The sequence below is a fragment of the Falco naumanni genome, chromosome Z (assembly GCF_017639655.2).
Source record: "Falco naumanni isolate bFalNau1 chromosome Z, bFalNau1.pat, whole genome shotgun sequence".
Classification (NCBI taxonomy): Eukaryota; Metazoa; Chordata; class Aves; order Falconiformes; family Falconidae; genus Falco; species Falco naumanni.
The window spans coordinates 57596467-57615618 of NC_054080.1; the positions used below are offsets into that span (position 1 = coordinate 57596467).

At 39.6% G+C, this 19152-nt stretch overlaps 1 protein-coding gene across 1 annotated transcript in view; it reads left to right on the plus strand.

Moving 5' to 3' along the window:
- The window catches only part of PGM5 (phosphoglucomutase 5), a 78442-nt gene that overhangs the window by 40756 nt on the left and 18534 nt on the right, over nt 1-19152 (plus strand). The window contains exons 7-9 of the mRNA XM_040580719.1: nt 7375-7490; nt 16020-16155; nt 17131-17314. Coding sequence (XP_040436653.1) covers nt 7375-7490; nt 16020-16155; nt 17131-17314 — 436 coding nt within the window. The remainder of the gene's footprint in view (nt 1-7374; nt 7491-16019; nt 16156-17130; nt 17315-19152) is intronic.

Here is a 19152-nt window from a genome sequence, read left to right on the forward strand (position 1 = left end):
TGTCTGGTTGCTGTGTGTTATAAGCCATGAGCAAAGTGGGTTGTGTTTATAGGACTTTGCCTTTCTGCTGCTATAATTTTTAGCTTTGCTGTTGAAAGATTTCAAGCATAGGGAAAGGCCAATGTGAGATTGAGAGGCACAAGAGGATATTGAAACAGTTGGTACTGCAGTTACGTTACATGAGTGCCAGGAGGCTCCATTGACAGAAAGGGAATTCAAATTGTCCTGAATATAATCTAACACGGAGATGATTTCTGCAATTAGCAATCCATAACCATCCTTAGAACTGTTGTCAGCCAAAGAAATCCACCTGAAGTTATCAGTTTTCAAGACAGGAACTACCCCTGAACACTAGACCTCAATTCAGTGTACCATTAGTCCACCTGCAGAAGCATTTTAGGATTACGAATTTGCAGGGATGGGGAGGAAGCAAAACCAAAAAAGTCAGATGTTTTTAGATCCTTTATAGCTCAAGTGTCTTCATCTGCTTTTTGTTTGTCAATTTCTGCTACTGTGATCTTTATCGTACGTATTTAACGTACTAGAAAGCAGAAAGAAATTTGTCTACTAACTCCCCCCCTCCAGGTCCTGACAGCCTCTCTGCCAGCTATGGCAGTTTATGTCTTATCTTAGTGATATGTCCTGGTTATCTGTGTTGTGTGCGAAAGCTTAGCATTCCTCTGCTTTTTGCTTAATAAATTAAAGGCTTGGAAGCAGTAACACTGTAATACTTGACCATATAAGGGGGGTGATTTTTGTTTTAGTTCTGCTCCTTGCACAATATGCTGTTGAAGCCTTTTAAGGGAAGGCAGTACAGAGAGAGTGAAAACATCCAGAAGCAGAACATCCATTTCACACTACAGTTGGTGCCAGTGCTGGTGCTGTCATTGCTACTGCTGTGAATTTCTCACAGGCTGTGGGAGTTGCATTGTTGAAAAGGAGAAACAGATGAGACTGAAGAAAAAAGTTAAAAAACATTTAGTTCATGGCTCCTGCATCTTGAGTAATAATAAGAAAGAAGAGGGAACTGACCAAAGGTGAACTGAATTAGACTTCCAAAGTTGAGAAAGGAAGTAGCAAAGCATCCACAAGAAGAGATCACAGAAAGAACAAGTGGAAACATCACACAGTGAGAATGGGATAGGGACATGGTGGCTAAAAAGGCAATGAATATTGTGTCTAATTTTTCAATGAAGTTAAAAAACAATGCTTTGCAAAAGAAATGTGAATGTTGGTGAGGGAATGAGATAACTAGTATCTCCAAAAGTACTCCAAAAGAATGAACCCATGAAATTTCAGGTCTGGTTGCAAGAACACTTCAGTAAATCCATCAATTCAGAGACTGTACTATATGGTTAGAGAATAGCAAAAGCGGGATCTCTAATAAAGGGATGGAAAAATTGATCTAGACAAACGTAAGTCACTTGTTTTGGTCTCAGAAGTGTCCAGTGTTACAAAAAATTTGAAGCATCTCAGGCAGTAAAATATCAGATAAAATACATTTGTCTGCTAAAGTTAGCCTATGTGAAGGCTGTTATTTTCAGCTAGAGAAATTATTTTCTTGATAAATCAGATGCAGATCCTTACTTGAGATATTTTTTATTCTTTGTGTGAAGAAAGGCTACAGAAGTGGGACAAAAAACTGGTTTTCTTAGTTTCAGTAAAGCTGTAGTCTTGTCTTTAAAGTAAAATACCCTTCAGGCCTTAAATCAAATGAGGCATATATTAGCTGGAGATTAGATAACACAGTCTACTTCAGTGGCTAAGTAGAGGTTTAGAAGACGTAGTGTGAAAACATTTTCTTCTATAGCCAGTAATTCAGAAAAATACCATTACAGAGGTTTGATGTCTTGTGAAATGCTGCTGCCACACAGTACCCATCAATGGCCCACGTCTGTCCCACAAATTCCTTCAGTTCCTGATTGTTAGGGCATGAGAGTGCTTGCCCTCCTGCAGAGTCAGACTTGGTGGTCTCTGAATTACAGCACCTTGTCAACCTGAGTGTTGGCTCCACAAAGAGGAGTAGCATTGAAAAGTATGTGTCCATGGAGCGCCAGTCTGTTTTGAAGCCTGCTCATCCCAGGTTTCTGTGAGCATCTTTCACATGTGCAGCTGATACCTACCGGTGGTGGAAGACAAGAGACAAGGACATGCACTAGCCGCTTCTTTAGTTATTCTTTCATTAACATCTCTTTCTTCGTCCAGGTTATGACTCCAGGATGGATGTGATGCTACAGTTTACCCTAGCCAGCATTTCACCTACAACGTACAACTCTAGCTAGTCATTTACAACAGTTTAGGAGACCTGCCAGAGAAGGGCCCCCAGTGCTGTGACCTTTACCTTTGTGGTGAACGGGTGACATGACTTTGGCAGTATAATGTTGTTTGATTGACTGATCTGTTCTCAGGAGTTATAAAAGTTTCACTGGGCACAAGAAAGTTAGGTTGCTGCAGGCCAATTGTTTTATCTGAACAATGTGTATTCATGAGGATTTTTTGTGGCATTGTAGAGAATAGGTTGGAGTAAACTTTCCTCTGACTTTCTTTAGCAGAAGTCAGGGTAATTCTCTGAAGTGAGTCAAAACCACAGTGACTGTGAGATACTTTCAAGGACCACTTTGCTCTAGCAGCCCATCTGTGAAAAAGTCTGTTGTTTCCACTGAAAACTGAAAGAAAGGTATCACAAGGATATTCCCTTAACCCTTTTAAATAAAAGAACGTGTTTTTTTCTGGTGGAAAGTCATCTTTTTATACAGTTTAAGCAGGATAATATTTTTACTGTAATTCCAAGGAAAATCATTCGGGCTATCAGGAGTCCCATACACTCTGTTTTCCTAGTTAGATGACATGCATATGGTTATGAATTATAAGAAAGAAGGTCTGGGGTATTCAGATGTACCGCTGTACGATAAATAGTCCAGTTGCCTGGAGCAGAACAGGTAGGTTTTTCATGTTAGTCTGTTAAGGCTTTCAGTTTTTAGAATTAGCTGTTAGTGGTGGTTTTTTTTCTGACAGGAAATTTTCAAAAGTTCTGGTCTTCATTATGAAGTTTATTATTATACTCATTCTTAACTTTATTATGAACTGGCTAGCTCATGCTTTGGTAACTTCGCAGAGTTTAAGAACTGGCTTAACAGTTCTGTGTTGGTACTAAACTCTCCAGTAGTTCTGTTGCCTAGTGGTAAAGTAACTCAGACTACTTTCCATGGTTGCATTGTATGTGTTCTCCTTACGTTTTAATAAAAAGTTGGTGGTCAGTATAGGTAGTGTGGGAGTAGCTCTTCAAAATAAAAACGAGAGTGACATTGTACAGCAGGAGGGTAAATTCAACCTTACAAGAATTTATATTTTTCTTTCAAGTGGCTTCATTATCTCTCCATTTAAAAACAACTGCTCCTGCTTTTTTGAAATTCACAAAATAGGGTTTTAAATAATATGTGTAATTGTAAAAAGTACAGTTTACTCTTCTTTGGTTGTTGGGTTTTTTTCTTTCTCATTAATTAGTATTTCGGCATACTGGGAACATAAATACCCTTAGCTCTGGTATGGGCAAAATAACTAAAGTGATTGTCCTTCAGTTTAGGTCTAAGTGTAAATACTGTTTCCCAGTCCAGCAGGAGCTAATTAGCACAGCACACAGAGAGAAGAAACTTTGTTGTGTGATCTCATTGATGTAGTGAGCACTTAACAATGAAAGCAAGCAAGATTACTCTTTGAAGTCAGTCCCATTAAATGTCTGAGATGACAAGAACCAGAATGTCCACAGTTTGTTGTATTCCTTCCACATAGTTCATGCTCATGGAACCTATAAACACAGGTATATCAGCTGTGTGGTTAGACATAAATAGAATGTCTTTGCTTTAACTAGACTAGGAAAATGAACCTATTCATATGGCACATTTTTTTCCTGTTTTTATTTTTATTTGCTCTGGAAATATATTCCATCCATCAAGTTGGGCCTTTTGACAGCTAACACCTTCTCTGAGAGAACTTGGAGATGAGATATTACCCTTACAGGAGCACTACTGCATCAGTATCTTGGTGATGATGCATTACACATCTATATAAGGATGTGCAAAATTTACTCCGATGAGTGAGACCTCTGCAAGGTACAAACTCTTTACAGCACCAGTTCCAAAACTCACTTTCTGAGGGAATTAGTATCCTCTCTGACCAAGAGATCTCATATTATGGTAACCACTTGACTTTCCATTTCTAACTGCCCAAATTTAGGGACTCCAGTGTAAACATACAGAAAGAAAAGAAGCTTAAAAAGCTGTACATCTTTAGACTTGTTTGAACTGTCCTGTGAAGGTACATTGCTGAAAACATCAAAGACTGTTATTAGTGGATCTGTAATTTGTTATTGATAAAAACCTTGACTGTGACTCACAAACAATTGTTCTTGCAGAATTACAAGTTCCAGAAACCCTTACCCTAAGCATTTGTTTGCCTAGCAGAATAAAGTATTTCCATAGTATCTTTCAAGCTTGTCATGAAGTCATATGCTGCATTAGGTAGTGCTGGAAATCTTCAGTCATACATAGTCATACATAGAAACTGATTTCCAAATTAGCTACCCTTTTGTCTCAGTAGGCACTTAAAAAAAAAAAAAGAACTGGCTACTTTTTAGCAGTGACTGGAAGCTCTGATTTTGTCATTTTGTCTACAAGAAAGCAGTTTGGTAATCATAAAGTGATTGTAGTTACTGTCACACAGTTTTGGTAAATGAAGATACTTTTTTTTTTTTTTTTAGTTTCTCTGCACTGAAGTCATACCAGTTATATTTCATTTCTAGAAAAATATAGATGTAGGAGCATTAAAAATCCCTCCCCCTTCCTTCATTTAATCTGTTTTCCCTGGCTTTGAAGATCTAGTAATTTTCCAATTCCAGAATATTAGTTTCCTTCCTCTGAGGATATTTCCTGTAGTTTGCATTGTTATTTGTTTGATCTGATGCAGCACATTTTTTCTTTTAGCCTGCAGCTTTGAGAATTTTTTTGCACTTTCCTGTAGGAACCCCTCTCATATTTTCTGGGGTTATTCACCTTAAATATCCATAGGTTGCATAAAGGCACATTCTGCATTTATTGAGACTTCCAGTGGCAGTTCTTTCAATCAGTAAAATTGCAATAAAAAATGAATATGCTTGATTTCCAGTGTACTTCTACTTATTTGCTCTTCTTAAGGTCTTAAGAGTCAAGAACAAAAGAATACTACAAGGGGCAATCTGCCATATTTCAGTATCAACTTTGTGTATGTTTATATGTGTGTTATGTTTGTTGGTTAGTTTGTTTGTTTGTCCTAGTTTAAAGTAAGCCCAATGTCAACAGAATCAACATCTGTATTTTCAGTGCTAGCCTATTGCATAGAAATCTTTGAAAACCTTTACAGCCCCTCAGAAGCCTTTGGTGTTGGTCAAGATATATCCATCTGAGGCTGTTTGTCCCCAGACTAGAGGAATACAAAAAAGTGAAAGGGAAAGGATTTCCTTCTCCAAAAACAGTACCAGGATATGGGAACATTTCTGCAAGCAGACATATTCCTGCTGTATTGTTAGGCTACCTCAGGATAATTGGTTTTGCTCTTCCAGCATGTGGACCATTGTTTTCTGCTTGATTGTTTTCTACTTTTTGGCAGTACGATCCTGTTCCCAGCCTGTAGTTTCTGTCACACAGAGATTGAATCCTTTTATGTTCTTGCTTTTTGCAGAGCCAGCCAGAAACCTGTTCAGCACTGTATAACCTCCTTTATGCAACAGCATTTCTGAAGGCAAATAATACAGCTAGTGCTGTATAAACACAAGGAGGTATACGCTTGGGTCTACTGCTAAACTAGGGACCTGAAAATCAAGCTTAGGATTAAACATTTTGATTATTTTTTTTCCCCAGGTATCTTTTAACCTCTTTTCAAATAAGTATCAGCAATTCTTAGTTGTATCTCATTTAAAACCCACTCTTATTACATGTAATCTATAAGTACAAAAATTAACACCTAGGCTGAATAAGAAGAGGCTTAGATAGCAGTGGATAGTTATTACATTTAAAAAAATGAATTTGGAGACTTATGATCACGCTGATGAACAATTTAAAGATTTCAGGGAGAATTTAATGGCTGAACTGTAATTTAGGTAAATTTCTGTACCAGGTTTTGAAAGGATCAGTGTTTGCATATGTGGACTGTTCATCCCATCTACTTTATGCACCTGCTTTAAAACAGAGTGACAGACCATCTGAAAACAGGTGTGTCTCTGTTGATCATGGAGGTGACTGCTTTCAACTTGACACATAACTTCTAGGTGGGGATTGTGTTAAGCACATTGAATCCCACTTTGACCAATCTGTTTTGCCTGGGCTTGACTGCAGTTAAAATTATGGAAGTTGTCTCATGTCAAGTATTCTGTGGGTGTGGAATTTAGAAAATGTTTGTTAGCTGCAATAGTTGCAGCAATTCTAGGGACATCGTAGGTCCTTTTTGGTCAGTCAGATTGCTTGACTGTATCTCAAGTCTTATTTTTCATATTAAAAACCAATTGGCTCTGAAAATCCTAGGCACAAAGTGAAAACAAGCAAATATAATTAGAAACAAGAAGAATGGTAATACTCAGTCTATGTAAATCCCAGCTAGGTAGTACATGCCTTAGAGGATTTGCTTTTTTCTTCTTTCCTGTTTTTTAGTCCAATAAAGGATTTTTTTCATTATACTTTATGAAAGCAATAACCAGTTAACAACCTGGGGAAGGGAAAACATACCCAGGTTCTATGGTTGTTTATTTTGATTCTTGAAAAAAGTGGCAGGTCAGCCAGCTAGTGGGAGTGCATCAGAGGAGACAGCGAAAGTAAGTTAAGACTCAGGCTGAGACTGGGAAAGCTTTTTTTGATGAGGTGCTGCATCATGGAAACATTACTGTATTGTCTTGGCTTTGAACACATGAACAGAAGTAAAGGTGTCTTTCAAGCATAATTGGTTTTGGCTGCCTGTGTTTTGTAAAGGAACATAGTTCAGCATGATGCTTTAACTTTCACTAAAATATTAGAATAACAAAACTGTGTATCTATAGATATATATGTTTCTTGCTTGTTAAGAAGCGAAAGATACTGGTAAAACCTATTGAGCCGAGGTCCTACAGTTTCCAAAATACTATACTTAGTGTATAAACATAGCTGGGTTCCTGTTGAAGTCAGGTTCTGAGACAAGGATGAGTTCTGAATGGTGCTGTTGATCTGTTGGTGGTTGGGTTTTGCTTTTTGTTTTCATTTATAGCCCAGCTGTCAGAAGACGTAGCAAGACCTAGAATATTCCTCAGATGGTCTCAGGCCATATGTAAAAAAAGCCCTTTATTAATAATGTGGTATTTTATTGTGGATTTTCCAGAGTGGCAAAAATAATGAAGGTTCCTGTGTATGAGACACCAACAGGATGGAGGTATTTTTCCAATCTCATGGACTCCGGACGTTGCTCACTTTGTGGAGAGGAAAGCTTTGGCACTGGTAAGTAACACATAATGAAAAATTTCCACAGACTTTTAATGCAAACTTCTAGTTTTCCTGGGTGCCTTAAGTCAAAGCCAAAAGAATCAGCAAATTAACTTGTCTTGTGCTGGAACAGAGAACTGTCAGTGAGCATCTTCTTGCAGCTGTAGTGACCGGTACCTTGAGGCGTGAAAAATTTGGAAGATGAACATTGAGAAGCCATAGGCAATCTTAGCACTGCCCAGACAGCTTTTGGAGGTGCCTGGCACTCTTCTCTGACTTGAAAGTAATGCACTGTTTCCACCGTAATAGTCTTTTCCTAATGTGGAAACCCCATGTTTTTTCTTAATGTGATCTGTTGTACAAAATATGAGGATTGGTAAGTCTAATGGTTTGGTTAATCAAACCTGTTGCAGGTGTCCCTTTTTGGAACATCACAATTACTCAAAACTCAGATAAAATCATCATTAAAAGAATATAAGTTACACATTAGCATCTGTGGTTTCCCTAAGTATTTCTCCCTTATCTGTCCCAAGAACCAGTCAAACAATAGAATGCAGAACGAAAGACAAATTTGAGCCCTCATGAATTCAGTACTGACAGGAAGCATTAGAGCAAACAATTAAAATACGTAGTCTGTAGATCTGCACAAACACGGTTTTGGTTTATGAGAAAAACTGAAAAAAATTCACAGTGTTTCTTTTTTTCCTTTCCTGGATTCTGGCACAGAAATTCTTTCTTCTTTTTAGTTTTAGTAGGGTTATGTTAGAAGTGTTTTTGAATGAGCACACATAGAATAACTTAACCATTTGCATGGCTAATTTATTCTATGTTTTGCTGGGTGGTTATATATTACATATCTGGGTGGACTCTATGGAAGAACCAAAAATGTGTTAGATTTCTTTAGGTGCCTATCTGTAAAAAGTAAAAGAATTTAAATTAGTAATGGACATTTATTTTCTTTCTGCTGTGAATGGAAACCAGTGTCCCATGATGATCAGCCTGGATGTCTTGGCTTAATTGCTGTGACTGGCACAGATTTGCATTGTCTTGAATGTATGTTTTCAATAGATATTTTTCAAAAGGTGTTTTGCAAGGTCATTGAGTGAATTCTGACTTGGAGAGGGGCAGGGCAGTCTCATACTTTTCATAATGTACTGCCGTTTGTAGTGATGTGTGGTTAGACTGCCTCTCCATTTGCTCATGAGAGGTCTGGGCTGGGGAGTTTTCAGTTCTCACTGCTTTTTGATGCTTTTTCACCAGGCCGTTTCTGTATCCCTTCCCTCTAAATACTGAAGTTCCTCCTGCTCATCCAAAATCAGATATTTCCAGGAAACTTGGGCGGGTCTTGAGGAATCAGTATGACCTCATGAGCACCCAGATTATTTAGAAAAAACCTGCTGCCTTCATCATCAAGCTGAAGAAAGGGAAGTGTGGGTTTTGACTGGAAGGAGCTAGTAAGGGTTTGGTGGTGAGTTCCCGTAGGCTGAGGTATGCGTGGGTGCCTTAGCCCCCAGTGTGCAGCATCTGCTGCTGGTGCAGTTTTACCCGTAGAAGTACGTAGAGCAAGCAGGGGTGGATTCTGTATGCCATGACAAACCCCTGCCTCAGGCCTGTTTCTGCATGGGAGGTAAGGCTCCTAGACCCTTGTCATCTGGTAATGTTGAGTGCAACTCTTTCAGATGCTTTCTGTCTTGGGGAGAGGGAAGAATCTTTGGTTGCTTAGTAGAAGGCCTGTCTCCTTTGAGGAGACTTGTCATTAAAATTTTATGGTGCAGTTATAAAGAAAGCCAAATGTCAAATTTCCCTGGCATATTGGAAAGGCACATTCAGGTCCTGCTAAGCAGGCCATCCCAGGCGTTGGTGGACTTCAGCCCTGCTCATCAGTTATATAGGAAACAAGAGAAGTGATTTCAGAGCTTGATCTACTGAAACATGGAGGGCATTGTGATCTGTGTTGGCATCACTTTATTACCCTGAGTATCAGATGCTTTTTTAAGTTGGGAAAGAGGGACAGGTGTCTCACAGAGGTCGAGGAAGGGCCTCTGGAGTTTGTCTGTTCTTCTAGGTAGGCAAGATAATTCCTCTAACTTCTCTCTGTTCTTACACTTGACTTTTTTCCTTTGCTTGTATCCTTCTGTGGGGTCCTAAAACAATTGCATTTTGTTCTATAGCCTCTCTTCAGATTTTGCAGCTCCTATCTCCTGACCTCAGACTAGTCTCTGCATTCCTAGCACTCTCTCTGTTCCTGTCTTAATCTCGTTCTCATATCCTGTCATTAATTCTTCAGATTCCTGATAAATTCTGTCTCTTATGAATTCTAAACATGCTTCAGTAACATTGTTGGCCAGCATGGAGAGCTACACTACAGCATATTCACTTTGTGCATCCCGGCACATTCTGGACAGATGAACTTTGTTGTACTTGCAGCACTTCTGACCTCCCATTTAAGCCAATGCCATCTGAAAGCTAATCTGAACCCTCAAGACTCAATCCCATGGGCATCCAGACAGTTGGAGCACTGGGTTTAAATTCCTCAGTGCATGTGTAGCTGCTGTGTAAATGAATCGTGACAGTGCCTACAGGGCAATTATGCAATGACTATGATGCCTAAATTTTGCTTTTCTCCCTGCCTTAGCTTTCTTATAACCTTTAAATTAAATACAGCTGTCTGAAAATATCTCATATGCTGTGAGGTTTATTTGTAAAATGCAGTCTGGTCTGTAGATGACCAATACTTCAGCGATGTGGGCTGTTTTTAGCAATAAATATTTACCTTATTGCGAATCTTTTAATAATGTCCTTAGCTGCGTGACCCTCACAAGTTTCTGCCAGTATTGGGCATTTGAATCAATTTTACATCTTTTCCCTCAATCATATCTATTTAGGGTACTGAAACTTGGCAGTTCTTTAGCTTTCAGCATGGAATATTTAAATAAATGTACTGTGTAGCTGATCTGAGTGGGAAATCTGTTGTTTTGTGCAAGAGAAAGTTTTACAGATCGTCAAACTAACCGAATAGCACTGGAGACCAATTGCTTGTATACACAGGTAATCCAGCCTAGCTGGAATTTCCAAATAATACAGAGCCCTGGTTTTACAACATAAGGGATTTTGCTCTGGGAAGTAAATAAAAGCAAATTTTCTGCTATAAAAGGAAAAAAGACTTTGAAAACATCCCATACGGCTGTGTTTCCCAGCCTTGTTTTCTGGCAGCTGATCTTGGAGCTCAACCAGTGCTTTAAAAACTTCTTCCATTTATGTAGTAGTGTGGAGAGCTTGTCAGATGAGGTTAATAGCTTTCTGGTTCTATGACTAATGCCCAGGACACAGTTCAGAGAAGGGCATCATCATCAGCAATTAGTTTCTAAATTTCATCAGCAAACTATTAATCAGGATTCGGGGAGCTCTATGGCTGATTTATCTCTTTGCAGTTTAAGACACTTCAATAATTGCTGCATCTTTCATAAATTTGCATGCTTCATGTCTGAATTTCCACATGGTATTAACATCAGCTGCCTTCTCCTGCAAGATTATGTGGAAGAAGAACTAGTGGAGAATGTAAAAATGTGCTGCTGCTGAAATGAATGAAAGCCTTAAAAGAACTGTTTGCTGGTGTCTGTTACAGTAACATAAATCTAAAATAATCTCATTAACTTGAATAAAGGAACAGATCAGAATGCCCCTAAATATCTATTTGCCTAAAATATTGTCAAGTTTCAGATTGCTGAATGATAAATTTGTAAGACTCAAAGTGTGTACAAACAAAATGGTTTACCATGAGTTTGTAATACTTATGTCAGTCAGATTTTTACTGTAAAATCACATTTACAGAATGTGGTATGCTAGACAGAGGTGACTAATTTAGGGAAAAGCAGTTGCATTTTCTTCATGAACATGTCTTCTTACTGTCTCTATCAGAAATTGAGATCTCCGATACAGAATAAGTTACACATGTAAAAGACAGCCTGCATGTCCAACAGCTTTCCAGTATCAGAAAAATCATTAATATGAACGTTGTTGCATGATCATATTTTGTTTCTCAGGCTACTGCCTCTCAGGACTTCACTTTAAGCCTGTTTAAGCAGAGCATTTCTTTATGAATAGGAAAATGCTTTCAGAGTTTTCCCCAGATTGTTTTTTCTGAGTCTAGCCTTAGCAATTGACTGTTGCAGTAGTAAAAAATAACTTTTGCTACTGTTACATGGAGAAATATGTGACAAATTAACTTAAAAATAAGTTGGCAAAGTAGTTGCAGTTATTATAATTTCCCTTACCAATGGCAAATTAAATATAATGGGATAATCAGAAAAATACTTGTTGACTTCTCGGTTCTGTTGTCTCTTTCTGCTTCAGCTCCTTAATCAGAGCCTGGAATTGATTAAAGCCTTGAATGTTTCAATTAAAAGTATTGCTGAGTATTATGCTGAGGTTGCTGAGAGCCTTTGGGAAGTCAGGAGACTACTAGTATTGCAGTCTCAGGAATCTGTAGTTGCAAGGCACCTTTTACTTGATTCCTTTGCATAGGGCAGCTCTGCCTCTGCAGGTGCACAGCAGCAGATACTGGATCTGTAAAGCAACGGAGAATGAACTGAGGCAGCAGAACGAGCTCCCTCCCTGGAGTTTCTGCTGTGTGAGCTGGGCGGTAGGAATACGTGAGAGAGAGCAAAGACACCTACAGACAGTGGTACAGTAGGTGAAAACCAGAGTTGGCTAACAGAGCTGTAGCAATAGATTTTGATTTGCTAAAAGAAAGAAGGGAAATAAATAGGACAACATATGTGCATATAGTAACCTGGTTGATGGATGTGCTGGTGAAATAAAAGAGGGGGAATAAACAAGTTCTGAGAAATCCCAGTTGTCAGTTCTCCTCCTGCTAAGAATAATGAACAGAGACACTTCTTGGGCACAGGGGATTATTGTCCCTGTACTCACACCAGCCTAGAGTTTTTAATTGGTGACTTTCAATTCTTGAACAGTTGGGTTTTTTCCATCTTTTCCACCCAGACTTTTGCCTCTGGATTACTTTCTTCCAGTGCGTTCTCCTGGAAAAGCAACAATCTGTATGTCCTGAAGGACACACAAGGACACAGCAGACACATGCCAATGCTGCTAAATGGATCATAAGAATGAAACATGTATGCACTCATCCCTCTTCATATAGATTTATGAACTTAAGCTGTGCCAGAACAAGGCTTAGAGCACAGCGAAACGCTTTCCAGAAATTCATCTGTCCATGTTTCACTGGACCGTTTTGGTTCAATAAAACATACTTGAAGTATTTGTTAAATCGAAATACATCTCTTCCTTGGTGTTCATTTCAGACCATTTCACAGTTGTCATGACGTATAGACCATTTTGCTGAACAGATGCTGTGCCTTCCCCTGCGCCATTTGTTAGCCTGCAGTTGGTGGAGTGTTACACAACGAGAGTAAATGATCATTTACATTGGGACAAATTGCTGAGGTGTTTAGCTCAGTACCATGTGTCCACTTCTTGCTGGTGTCTGTTGAGACACTTAGCCTTTTAAGTTGCTGGTAATATCAGCAACAGAGAAGACTTTTTAGGTGCAATTGAGTTTTTCAGTGCTAAGGATGAATGGCAGAGGCAGGCAGGTTAAGAAGGGAAGGAACAGCCATGGTGGGGTGATCTTGCTCTTACCAGGGCCCTGCCCCACCCTGCCTACTGTCCAGGACCCCGTGTCAGTGCCTGGGGCCACCAGCCCCTGCCCCAGTGATGCTGCAGCAGGGCCGCTGCCCAGCTCCTCACAGCACTGCCCTGCCTGGCTGTGGGCCCCCTGCACCAGGCCTGCCCGCGGTCCCACACCCGGGCCTGGCCTCAGCCCACCCCTGTCCCCAGGTCCCCAGGCATGTCTCTAGAGCTCTCTTTTGGTGGCAATGTCAGAAACCTGCACCATTATCTGGGAACAGACTATTGGCTACAGTAACAATAATCTTGACTGTGCCATCTGCTTTGCCTACGAGTAAGCTGGCTTTATTATCCATAGGGCATATTGTTGGTGTTTCTGTGGAGGGCATCCTTCAACTGATCTAGGGTGTTGTCGCTTCACAGGAGCAGAAAAGGTGAACACCCGATTGTCCGAAGGGCTGTCTTCCTGCGGAGGGACATTTGCTTTCCTTTCCAGTAGCTCCTTATCTGAAGCTATTTGCAAAGCTATGAGAGCTCATAAATAACCCTGCCCTTTTTCTCCTGATTAGCTGGCACTCCATTCTTTCACAGCACCCGGGACTCCGGAGCAGGGAACAGAGCGAGCTGTTGCTCTTCCTACAGCAGCAACTTGAGGACCAGCCCATAGCTCTGGCTGATGTAGCAGGGGACTGCCCTTGTTGCAGAGAGCTCGCAGATTGCAGATCAAGGCAGACACAAAGTGGTGGAAAGGAGGTATACTTACCATCATGACAGCTGCTTTGCAAATGCAAAGGAACCTTACCATCTGTCTCAGCTCTTACGTCCATCTACAGTATCAATGTCCTTGTTCTCTGCATTACCTAACTTGTAGATACAAACAATCTTTGTGTAAGTCTTTTTTCCTCTTCACAAGTGTTCAGTAACCTTTCCTACACAACTCAGGTATTGTGCTGAAGTAGCAGTTTGCGTGTAATTAACTCTGTGATGGTTAACTTGCTAGATTCAGGGTGTTGGTGGTCTACACCCCCAGGGTTGAACATGACACAAGAAGTGGCAGGCAGAGCTGCGGCAGGCTCAGGACGATGGGTTCTTAGTAAATCTGTGAGTAGCAGGTACTACCGTGACTGTTGCTCTCTCCCAAGAAGAGGAACTGCAAGTCCAAGGCAGCAGCGGTGACTGGAAGATGTATGTCAAGACTGAAACCCTAGGGATCATGGTTGCTCTCTGCCCATTTCATTTTTTTCCCTTATATGCCTTTAATTTTCTGTTGACAGTTTTTCACAGGATTAACAGCTTCAGTGCATCAGTTTATGTTATGGGGACCATGTCCTCTGCCAGTAGCAAAATGCAGCTATTTTGACAGATGACTCTGAAGAACCCTGCAGGCTGTTAGGTAAAACTACAGCACTGCAAAGTAGTCTTGCTGCCACAGGATTACTTTGTTTGAGGAAGGAGGATATTTCATAGAACAGCTTTTCAACCAAAGACTGTAGATTCCTCTGGAGGATTTTGCTACGTATCTTCTAAAGGCACAGATAGTTAAATTGGTTGCCTCTGTGACTAGTAGGTAATTCATGGAGGAAACAAAACTTCTGAATTACTGCATTTGCTTTCTACTCAGGGTTGCAGTAACGTGTGACTAGACAGAAAATTATAAGGTTGCAGATAACAAACTTCAACCAAATCTAGTATTGTTATGCCAGAGCAATGGCCACATAATTGATGTCTCTTCAAGTTTCTTGAGTGTCTTAGCTTATGTAGTGATCATCAGTATCTACTGAGTGTCAGGTGTCTTCAATCTTAACTTTGTGTTAATTCTTATTCATGCTTCCTTGTGATTTTTTGGTAATCTGGGTTAGATACATATTGCCACAGAAGTTTGTTCTAAATTATCCAAAAGGAGGGGGCACTTGCTGAGATGACCAAGAATCTTCCCATGAAGGTCTTTTGTTAGAAAATACTGATTGTATTGAAACTTTTTGCTGATTGATACATTCCAGTTTTAACGGGCAGAGGTTAGCCTCATAGAAACATTTCTGGTTAAGATACATTACATGTCTGTTGCAGAGCAACCTATTACTTCAAGTTGGCATTTTGACTTTGGACATGGGAAGTGCAAGATCAAGTCTGTGCTCTTTTGATTTCAGATAATAGACGTGAACTTGTGCCTCCCGTATCTGAGAGTATGTGCTAAATCCTGTGAGGTATTCCAAAATTGTTCCTAGTCTCCATTGTTGGATCAATCTCTTTCTTCTAAACCTAGGAAGTGATTTAGAATTGAGCATCCAAACATCTTTACCACTGAGAGGTATGGAGAAATACAGAAAGGGGAAAAAGTACTATTCTCTTGGTTCTGTTGTGTGGGTTTTTTCCCCAGAAACATTTTTTTTAGGCTTTTGTTTTTTATCCTGATGGGAGGTCATGAACATTCTGGAAATCTTCATTTTTGATTAAATAGGAAAATTCTTTCTCTTTAGCATGGCGGATGAGCAGAGATAAGGAGATGCTGTTGAACTCGACTCACATAACTTAGAACATTCTGGCTTATGGCCAGGGGTTTGCATATCTGGCCCAGTTCTGGGAAATAGTACCAGAGGTGTGAAAACACCCTGTATGTCAGTGAGCAGAAATCATGACTAAAAAATGTTTACCTGCTACTACCATTTCTATTCAGGTACTTGTACATCTTTGTATGTAAGCTTAGAAGTATGGACTTTGCATATATAAATAAATCACATTTTAAACATTAGTTCTCGTGGTCTTTCTGGAACATACCAGAGTATGGTTGATTACTGTTATGTGACATACAAAGTTAAGTAAGACATATGCCCAGCCTTCTTACTTTGTTTTCTGATTTGCAATGATACCAAATAATGTGCTTTATGTATGCCTCTTCAGGGTCTGATCACCTTCGAGAGAAAGATGGACTGTGGGCTGTGCTAGTCTGGCTTTCAATCCTAGCAGCTAGAAGGCAGAGCGTGGAGGAGATTGTCAGGGATCACTGGACAAAATTTGGCCGGCACTACTACTGCAGGTGAGAAAAATGAGGAAAAGGCGCAGGAACTTATGCAGTTGATAGGACAATTCTGCTGCAACCATGGCTTGTTTAGCTGTGCTCAGCTGCATTTAGGTGTGCATTTACTGTGTCCACAGAATGAAAATCTGCCACAAATTACCGCTGTTCTGTGGGGAGGTTTTTTATGATGAGTAAGTGGCAGCAGAAGTTATTTACTTACTGAAGGAGCAAAGTATGTATGTCACTTACAGTATCTCAGTAATTAAATTTTCTGATATTGAATGGTAGAAGGATTTGAATTACTTACTTGTGGAATCTGTAGGCATGGCATGTTACATGGTGTTGAAAAAAAATTAAAATCCCAGCAAGATTTACTCCTGCATTTGTTTCTGTACATGCTTCCATGTGACAATTTTAGTGAGAACTTGAACTATGCTTACTGTTAAATCAGGAGAACTCCAAAGTTCCAAACATCTACTTATCTTTATTAAGGTCTCAAAAGGATGAATTCTGTCATTTACATCTTAGCTTCTGCCTCTCTCTTTCTCTCAGAATAGACTTAACACATAAGAGTTTACATATCCATAAGGTCCTTTTCACACACCAGTTCCTCAAAACTTGTAGCGAAGTTTTCTCATTTTCACATGACTGTTGAGCACTGCACAGATTCTGTCCTTAGTCCTGGAAAGCTAGCTGTGCATCAATGGCATTTTCTATGCTACTTCAGAAACTGTGCATTTTCTAAATGATTTCTGTTGACTCAAAGTCAGGTGGCCAATGTAGAGCTGTGATGCCCACACATAATTGTCTCATTGCACATTGCATGCATGTGCTGGTTTAATTCTCAATCAGTACTTCAGTGGACCACCTCTAATTTTTGAAGTGAGCACAAAATTGCTGACTGTGAGTATATTGAGTTCTGTGAAAGCAGAAATGTTTCCTCAGCTGCAAGGGACTTACTTCTTGGTTCTACTTTTTTTATATATTTGCAAGGTTTGATTATGAAGCACTGGAACCCAGAACAGCATACTTCATAATGAGAGACCTGGAAGCTTTGACCACTGACAAATCATTCAGTCATCAGCAGTTTGCTGTGGGTAACAATATCTACAGTGTGGAAAGAACAGACAGCTTTGAGTACATAGATCCTGTGGATGGCACTGTGACCAAAAGACAGGTATGGTTGTAGTGATGGAGTAGCCAAGTTTTGTGGCTGTCATATTGTCTCTAACAGTGTTGTTTCTAACGTTTGGCTGGCAAACCTCTCCATTTATTTATAGGATGGTGTTTTCTTTGCTCTGATAGATACCGCATTTCCTACTTAAGATTAGATTTTCTGGATAAGATAATCCACCTCTGGTTTCGCTTGCACTTACTGTGCAAAACTGGAGGCACTAGCGTAACAGAATGTAGGAGGGGCATATGCAGGAGTCCCTGTTGCCAGCAATGCACATATAGGAAGGGTTCCCTTTCCTGAACAATGCAAAGTGTTACGTAGAAAGACAATCTTGCTTTTTCTGTTTTCTGTCTGAAATCTCCACTTGCTATACGTGACAAAAAAAGCTAAATTTTATTGCTTTTTATGATCCACAGGATCTGCAAAATTAAAGCACAGTATCTGTTGTAGCCAATAGCATGCAGAAGACTTCAGTGGATTGTACCATATGTGGGCATGTTTGACTTCTCTAGACCAAATAACTGGTTCTCTGTTCCTTCTGGGCTGTATCCATAATGAGATTCTTTACTATCAAGAACTGCAGTTCAAACTGAGCCTTCAGTGTTTAGAATGTCATTGTGTGCTCAAAACTAACCATGTACTTTGCCAGGTGTAAATGTATATTCAAACATCTTAAATATGAGCTATGACTCATATTAAAATGTTTTCTGATTTAATGCTGTTTATTTTTATTGTCTTACTTTCTCTGGTTTGTAAATTACTTGACCTGATCAGACCCTAGTAAATGATATTACAAGGCATTAAAACTATTGTCGTGCCATTCTACTCAGAGTCTTTATAGTTTCCATTCATCATTGCATCCAGAAAACATAAGCAGACCACCTGCCACTGAGCTACTCTCTTTGTGCGTATTACTGATGAAACAAGATTGGAGGATATTGTCATATTCAAATCCACTGGAAAATTACAGGCATGGCAGACTTGTGCCCCTTGTACTTTTAAAAAACAGCTTGTGAATTTTCAGTGCACTTTTCTTTCCCTCATTTTTCAGCCAAAGCCATTGTCCTAAATTGGAATATAATTGCTAATCATATCACCGTGTTACACAAACAGAGCAACATGACTTGGCCTGTTTTCAAATGGACTCCAGAAATGAGCCCACAAAACCAGAAAGCATGTCTTTACATAGGAGAAACACGTATTTATTGAGAGCACAGTTCAAGCAGTTTGTCTTTTGGCAAGGACACATTCCTGGCTTCATGTGTCTGCAGCCTTGGTGGGATTCTGCATGTACAACGAAACAACAGTTCACTGCTACCATTTTCCTCAGGTAGCTGGCTCTTCATGTAAATGCAGATGCCCCTTTCTGACTGTCATGAGCTTCATGCAGCTGTGTTTTCAGGAACTTGTTAAAAATTTTGTTCCCCAGTAGGCAGGGGAAAGAGATTTATATTCAGCGTAACTGCACTATGTCTCATGAATGAGAGGCTGGCTACATGATAATTAATTGGTGTTAATAAACAGCAGGTTCAGAAAACAAGCACGACAACAAAATAGGCAGCAAACAATACACACAGACTCTAGCTTCTGATTCATACTGACTGTTGAAACCCATGAATATTGTTTATCACAGTGCAATAATAAGGCGTAAAATTAAATGTTCTGCTGTTCCTGAAGACTGTTTTAATTTTTAAAGTCTTATTGTGCTAGCCTTTGCACACATGAGCATGTAATAGTGCTGATCCTGAGGATCCTCCAAGCAGAAATTATACCAGTTGCATTTTTGTGTGAAATCTGAATTAGAAGGATAAGAATTACAAGTTTCTTACTATAATGGT